The sequence below is a fragment of the Lolium rigidum genome, chromosome 5 (assembly GCF_022539505.1).
Source record: "Lolium rigidum isolate FL_2022 chromosome 5, APGP_CSIRO_Lrig_0.1, whole genome shotgun sequence".
NCBI lineage: Eukaryota > Viridiplantae > Streptophyta > Magnoliopsida > Poales > Poaceae > Lolium > Lolium rigidum.
Window position 1 is genome coordinate 58,352,869 of NC_061512.1, and position 8,018 is coordinate 58,360,886.

The 8,018-nt window shown below is 45.2% G+C and overlaps 1 protein-coding gene across 1 annotated transcript; it reads left to right on the forward strand.

Annotated features, from left to right (window-relative positions):
- Positions 1-1,444: 1,444 nt before the first annotated feature.
- Positions 1,445-5,574, forward strand: LOC124655441 (G-type lectin S-receptor-like serine/threonine-protein kinase SD1-13). Its single transcript, XM_047194335.1, has 7 exons — positions 1,445-2,747; positions 3,837-3,932; positions 4,017-4,198; positions 4,326-4,536; positions 4,615-4,852; positions 4,955-5,105; positions 5,179-5,574. The coding sequence occupies exons 1-7, from the start codon at positions 1,460-1,462 to the stop codon at positions 5,476-5,478; spliced, it is 2,466 nt and encodes an 821-aa protein (XP_047050291.1). The 5' UTR covers positions 1,445-1,459; the 3' UTR covers positions 5,479-5,574.
- Positions 5,575-8,018: the final 2,444 nt, after the last annotated feature.

The following is an 8,018-nucleotide window of genomic DNA, read 5'->3' on the forward strand; positions in this document are numbered from 1 at the left end:
AAAGCCCAAGGCATGAGGCTGACAGGAAAAACCATTGTTCATATCTTCATATTGATATAAAGATTGAAACATTTTAGATTGTAAGTTTGCAATATCATAAGAAAAAGGACACAGGTTTGCATCTATGAGACTACTACTAAGTGTAGTGGATGATATTATCTGTTGCCTGCTGCTGTCGCTGCATTCTAGATTTGTTAACTGCATAGGACTTACCAATTCAAGTTGGGGAATTCATTGCGGACGTATTGTATTGTTTGCTTTCCTTTGCTCTTCCCGTGTGTTCTGGTTTTTGCTAGCGTGCTTATTTTTATACAAGTTCTAAAAGAAGTGATATGGCAAGCATTTTGACCATTTGAAATCATGGAACATTGCTGACCCAATATGTTCACCACAAGAGAACCATAGTTCCAGAGTAATATCACTGGGTTTTGAATAATGAACTAATGATTATTCTGCTTTGCTTCTCAAGATAGTATGGTATGCCATACTACCTTTTAACTGGATGTTGTTCTTTTGCATTGCCATGGTGAGCTTTAGTCATGGCTCAAGACTAGGAATACTTTTTTGCCGAGATTTTGGGGACAACTAATCCTTGAGGGTAAACAATATTGACATCATCTTGGCTCAGTTTTCAGTTGTCGAACTGTGCTGTGCTCAAACTTATTTTGTAATTTCTATGGAAAAGTAGTTGTGACAAGTTGACGCCCTGTTGGAAAACCATATTATGATCTAACTAACACTAAATAATCAAACTAAAATAGTTAACTTACCACACAGTTGGATTTAATTTTTCTATTTTTTCTGCTAGCCATACATAAAATTCATTTTTTCCGAAGTATTTCAAAAACAGTTAGACGAACTGTACAATACGAAGAGCGGCACAGTCGATTGGCAATATAATAATCAACTGCAATGCCAAACGGAGCCACCATCCTTCAGTCTATTTGTATTTTGTTCAGATTTGGGGCATGAATCCTGATTTGAGTGTGCAAACAAGCCTATAAGTGTTTGATATTGTTTGTTGGTCTGCTATAAATATATGACACTTTTCTACAAAATTCATATGCTTGTATGAATTTAGTGCCCATTCAATATAATATGTTTTGGTGCTACTGGAAAGACTATACTGCTAGTATCCTTAAAGACAGAATTAAATATAAAAAAACTTGTGTATTTCTCTGCTGATCACTGCTTGCTTGGTCTGATAGCCAGCATGTCTCTTTCCTGGCATTTTCTAATCTGATGCCCATAGGCTGATAGTGATAGCGCTAGGAATCAGTCCACCATTCCAAGCACGTGGTTTGAAAAACTGTACTCTGTCTCCACTTCCCTAAGTTTTTAACTATTGACAGGAATAAAATGGAACTGCAATGCACATATAACAGTTCTAAGGTTATTTTTTGTCCACACTAAATTCCTTTCTATCTTCTCTACCCAATCTATGGTCTTGGCTGTAAGCATGCCTCTCTTCATCATTATTTTGTTCTTGATTTCTTGGCCCTTCAGCTCTGTGCGTCTCTGCGCGCCTGTCAGTGTGCTTATCCCGGGCATGAGACTCACTCCTGGCAAAACTCTCACCTCCGACCAAGGTTCGTTCTCCTTTGGCTTCTTTTCCCCCTCAAATTCAACTCAAAATACGTATGTTGGCATATGGTTCAACGACATCCCATTGCACACCATCGTCTGGGTTGCCAACCGCGATAACCCGGTCAGAAATGCTTCATCTGCGATGCTTGGTATGACCGACAACTCCAGCCTTGTGTTATCTGAAAGCAATGGCCAGCACATACTCTGGATGGCAAACACGGTCACTAGCAACAACTCGTCGGTTAAACTTCTCAACAACGGAAACCTTGTAGTCCTATCGTCAAATGGTTCGATGTTATGGCAGAGCTTTGAAAACCCAAGCGACAGCGTCCTTGCTGGCATGCCTAGGCGGACAACCCACAAGACCCACCCACCATGGCGGATCATCTCTTGGAGGGGGCCTGAAGATCCATCAAAAGGCCGGTTCTCTGCTGGAAATGACCTTAACACTCCCCTACAGTTTTTTGTCTGGGATGGGTCAGTGCCATACTGGCGTGCTCCGGTAGGGACCGGTTATGTATCCTCCAACATGGGCCTCCAGACCATTAGTTCGCTCATGTATTTGACGGTTTACAGGGGCAGTGATGGCGAGTCCTATGCAACATTTGGACTATCAGATGGCTCCTCCAGGATATTGTACACGATTGACTACACCGGGAAGGCCATGTTATTGAGATGGAATACCAGCTTGACAAATTGGACCCCCATCCCATCAATGCCCTGGCCAGCCTACCAGTGCAATTTCTACGGATATTGCGGTGCATACGGCTACTGCGACAACACAGAGGCAATTCCCGCATGCAAGTGCCTTGATGGTTTTGACCCCAGTGACAAAACAGAGTGGGTTACAGGAAATTTTTCTCAAGGTTGCCGGCGGAAGGATGCACTACAGTGTGGTGGAGGAGACGGTTTCTTGACCTTGCCGGTAATGAAGGTGCCAGACAAATTTCTACGCCTGTGGAACAAAAGCTTTGCTGACTGCGCAATGGAATGCAGCAGAAATTGCTCATGTCTAGCGTATGCTTATGCTAATCTAAGCACCAGTGACATTGATGGGGATGCAACAAGGTGCCTGATTTGGACTGGGGAGCTGATTGATGTGGAGAAGGGTGGCGACATCGGTACGGAGAACCTGTATCTCCGGCTTGCAGGCTTGTCAAGTACATTCCTCATTCTATTGCTATTGTTTATGTTCATGAACGTTTCGGTTCAGTTATTTGTATGTTAACATAAGAAGAAGAGCATAACAATTCGCTTCTTTTGACTTGCGAAAAACTCTTGATTTGCTGGCACTTCGGCTCGGATGCCAGTTAGCTAAAAAAAATGCTTTCAGTATGCAGATTATTTGATTATGTTGTCAATTTTTGGTATTTGTAGTATGCATGTCATATGAATATGATGGTGTTTAATGGTCAGTGGCCAGAAATCAGCCAGTTTTGCAGTAGCGTTTGATTTTACATCCAGTCGGTGTTGTCTTCGCTATATGTTTGTTTTAAACTGAGGTTCTATTGGGCTACATCGATCTGAGCATTTAGACATAAGGGATCTACTCGGTCAATGCGCCATTGCTCTACTATTTCACCATGGAGATCGTAGCATCAGGAGCTTGGTTTTCGCAACATACTTCTTATAAAATTTTAACAAACATGGGAAGTTAGTTTTATTCTCATTTCTTTCTTGCTAGAGTAGATGAACCATGATAGAAAAAAAAGAAACAAAAGCAAATCACAAAAAATAAAAAAATTCTAAGAAAGAGACATCAACTAGAACAGATAAAATTCCTAGAGTGGAGTTACCGTGATAAATAAAGAAAAACAATCGGGAAACAGAAAATTAGTTACATGAAAGTTCACACACTATGTACAGAACTTGCACGATTCCATAACTGCAAAACATGAAATAACCAGTATAAACTAGTGCAACTTTCAAATATCTATTAACTATATTTCAAATGATGCTCTTTAAAACATCTAGAACATCTAGAAAATTTACTGAGATTATAAGAAATTTCAGGTGACTGAAGGTTAGCAGAAGCCTATGAATAGATTCCAAAATGGTGGTACTGGTAGTGAACCCATGTGCAATTTAAAGCATAACTGATGCAATTAACTTAATTCTATGTTACTCAAGATATTCAATTACAAGAGCACTCTTAAAGTAACAGTATACTCATAACTGATGACAAGAATTATGGAACAGATGGAGTACAATATATCAAACCTCATAACTGACGGACTTGTGTTTTTCAGGTAAAGAGCGAAAGAGCATCATAGTAAAAGTTGTACCAGCAAGTCTATTGCTGATTCTTTTATTGGTATGCCTTGTATGGTTCCTCAGGTTTAAAGGTAGTGCATTGATTTAATATATGAAAACATTTGGAAGACACATATTGTGGCCTTATAAGACAACAAAGATTATGTTTTTCTTAGGCAAACATGACAAGCAAGGATGTCCAAACAGATGGATAGTGGAGGATCTGAGTATCACTGATGGACTCGGAGAGGAAACTTGTGATGTTCCATTTATTAGCTTTGAGGAAATAGTGGTTGCAACAAATAACTTTTCTATGTCCAACTTACTTGGACAAGGTGGCTTTGGCAAAGTTTACAAGGTAAACACAAACTCTAACTGTGTCGTTAATCACAGAGAGATATGATAACTTTATCACCTATTGCTGTGATTCGAAACTGAACCATAAGATATTATCACCTAATATTCTACCCTTCGCAATAATCCAGGGGCTCTTTCATGGAGACAAGGAAGTTGCTGTTAAAAGGCTTAGTAGAGGTTCCGGACAGGGGGCGATAGAGTTCAGGAATGAAGTAGTCGTAATTGCTAAATTGCAACATAAAAACCTTGTACGGCTTATTTGTTATTGTGTGCAGGGCGATGAAAAGCTACTTATTTATGAGTATCTGCCAAACAAAAGCCTGGACACCTTCCTTTTCAGTATGTTCTGATCAGAAATCAATCAGTTGAATGCATTCGATGGCACATCTTCAATTAAATCCTATTCCATTCCTGCAGATTCGGAAAAAAAGCTAATGCTTGATTGGACGACACGATTCAATATAATAAAAGGAGTGGCTAGGGGACTACTCTATCTCCATCAAGATTCAAGATTGATGATAATTCACAGGGATCTCAAAACAAGCAACATTTTGCTAGATGGAGATATGAATCCCAAGATATCTGATTTTGGCATGGCAAAAATCTTTTGTGGAGATGAGCAACAAGCGAATACTAACCGAGTTGTGGGAACATAGTAAGTACTAAGTACCGTCTTGTATGTACTGTTTATCGAAGTAATACATGATTAAACTCAACCCCAAATATACAAGTCTTGTTAATGATATAATTTATCCAGCGGTTATATGTCTCCGGAATATGCGATGGAAGGCCTCTTTTCTGTTAAGTCTGATGTCTACAGCTTTGGAGTATTGCTCTTGGAAACTGTAAGTGGTCTAAGGATTATCTCAAGCCAGAACATCAAGGAGTTCCCCAACCTTATAATATATGTAAGATTTATCTTATTGCCAATACCCGGAATGCCTTGACCACATGACTTAAGAATGTATTTGATTTGTTCAGGCATGGAATCTATGGAGAGAAGGGCTAGCAAATGATCTGGTGGATCCATCTATCTCAGAGAGCTGCTCGACTGCAGAGGTTTTATGTTGCATCCATGTTGGGCTCCTGTGTGTTCAGGATGATCCGGATGCTAGACCACCCATGGCAACCGTTGTGTCTGTCTTGGAGAGTAGAAGCACACAAATTGCGACACCTGATAAGCCACTGTATTTATCCCAAAGAAATAAGGTGCCAAAGAAAAAAGACTACGTTCAGGACTCTGTAGATATGGGGACTCTTACAGTGATAGAGGGGCGCTAGGGTCTTTTAAGTTTTTATTCAAATTTCGGCCGTGACTTGCTTCTCAAGTGTGCCAAACAAATAGCTAAAGGGTTGAGCTGCCAGTGCAATCACACAAACCGGAGTCTTCTCTTGCAAATATTGGCATTCAATTTTATGGCATGGTTCTCATTGCCAAAATAAATTTACAGTGAATGGTTCTCATGCCTTACAGATGGTCTTGTCTATATTGTTCTTTTTTTTCCTCTGGAGTTCCACTATGAAGTCTGGAACATAATAGTTTCTACATTTTTTTATTCATTATTTTGTACAACGTGGAAATTACAGCATGCAAGATTCGTGATATTCTTTTAGGACATCTCCAGCGGCGCGACGCATTTTATTATCCGCGAGCGTCCGTTGCGTCGCGCCGCGGACGCGAAAATAATCGTTTTTGTCCGCGCGTCCGTTTGCGTCTGGGGATGGTTCCAGCGGGGCGACACATTTTTTTTAGTTGTTTTTTTTCCTCTTCTCCATTTAAACATAGTTCCAAATATTATATATTGGAACATGATTTTACACAAGCTAATACATAGTTTGGAATATGGTTTAAACAAACAAATACGGAGTACCTAGTTTGAACCATGGTTGACACAAATAAAACATTTTAAAAAAAGAAAACCAGTTGTGTTGATTTCCGTATGTTTGCTGCCAAAAAAGAACAATCGAGGGCACACCCAGTCACCGAAACTGGAAAATCCAGCTGGTGACGGTGCCCCTGTTGGTTCTTTCGAGGAAGAACATCCAGAAACCTTCACTACTGGCTTCAACTGGCCCATAGCCATATTCGCTGCAAAGAAAGAACACTCTAAGTTCTAACTATCGGTGTCCGAGATGGATTCGCCGGTGTGGTAGTGCCTGCGGCACGCTGTGTCGTTGAACACCTTGACGATCATCTCGCCATCACCCTCGTAGAGGAAGGTGAGCTGGCAGCTGGGCTCGAGCTCGAGGTCGCTGGCGAACTTGTCCCACCTCGTGTGCAGGTACATCTTGCCTTGCCCGTCGTACAAGACCTCGACATTCCACCGGCAGAAGTTGCAGCTGGCCTCCCGTAGCTGCAACTGCACCGGCTCAACGCCATCGACGAACTCGGCGAACTTGTCCGGGAGCCGCTTGATGCCGAGTGGATCGTCGTTGATGCGAAGGAGGAACTCGAAGCAGCGGTCCTCCTGCGAAGACGAGGAGGGCGCATGCGACGGCGACCGTGGTGTCGTAGCTGCTCCACCACGGCGGCCCCTGCCCCGGCCACGGCCCCGGGGGCGTCCAGGCCCGTGGCCTCGACCGCCTCGCTGGCCACCAGGTCCAGCCATGGACTTCCTCGCGGACCTGGCAGCATCGCAGGAAGAGCTAGGCTGCGCTACGGCGGAGCTTGTAGCAGCTAGGGTTTGCTTGGAGGAGTGGATGAGAAAGAAGAACGCGCGTCCTCTTTATATAGGCCGGAGGTAGAGACGACCGCGGGATGCGTGGCGTCGCCATTAACTTCGTTGGTGGAGGTGGGCGGCGGCCGCTCGGCAGCCGAGGCATCGCCATTAACGTGGCGCAGACTGCCGAAGCGACGCAGCGGCGTCAGTCGCTGGCGCGCCTGAGAAGACGCATCGACGCAGGGTCGCTGCTAGGCGGGCCCGACGAAACGTTCGTCAGACGCGAGCGGACGCGGAAGCAGCGTCCGCAGAGACGCATCTTAGGCGCATATTTGGGCCAGGTTTGTGTCACTGCGGACGGCCCGGTCACTTTGCGTCGCCCCGCTGGAGGAGGACCCCGACGCATTTTCGGTCACCGGCGGACGCAAACGATCGCTCAGCGTCTGTTTGCGTCGCCCCCTTTGGAGATGTTCTTACTGGTAGGTGCAGTGCTATAGTATATTGAGATAAGACTTTGTCAACCTCAAGACCTCCCTAGGGCGGCTCGGGCGGACGCCCCAGATCATTTGTGTTTATATCGTGTTTCTAAAAGAAAGCAATAAAGTATCCCCTTAAGAAAATGATGAAAGATAGGAGTACGAGAGAAACCACCCCCGCGTTGCCCTCCCTAGGGCGGCTCGGGCGGACGCCCCAGATCCGCCGGCGGCGGCTCTCCTCCTCCAAGCCCTCCTCTCCGCCGCCGGAGGAGGCCTCCAGGCGAAGCCTGGCTGGCGGACAGCGGTGGTGGGGCCCCCCCTGTTCTTCCTCATAGTGGTGCTATCGGTGGGGGAGGCCCGGCCTCCTGCTGGGATGTGGCTGCTCCCGGGCGCTCCCCATGGCGGTTGGCGGTGTCCTCGCTCGGCTTGAGCCTCAACAGCGGGACTCCTCCCGCCGGCTGGCTGCGGCGGCGCCAGGAGGTGCAGGCTCCGCCCTGCGGCTCGGCTCCGACGAGATGGGGCGGGGTGGCGCCCCCACCCTCCAAGCCCTGGCAACGGCAACAGCTTCACGGGGTTCTCTGCAGTTCGCGTTCCGGTGGGTGGTGCTCGCCATATCTCGCTGGATTTGGCACGTCGCGCTTGGCTGCCCCGGGGCGGCTAGGTGATGCTTTGGGAATGCGGCTGG

Coding starts and splice junctions, on each gene's coding strand:
- LOC124655441 (XM_047194335.1), top strand. CDS start 1,460: ATGCCTCTCTTCATCATTATTTTGTTCTTGATTTCTTGGCCCTTCAGC. Junction 4,199..4,325: donor GCTTTGGCAAAGTTTACAAG/GTAAACACAAAC, acceptor GCAATAATCCAG/GGGCTCTTTCATGGAGACAA. Junction 4,853..4,954: donor AACCGAGTTGTGGGAACATA/GTAAGTACTAAG, acceptor TAATTTATCCAG/CGGTTATATGTCTCCGGAAT.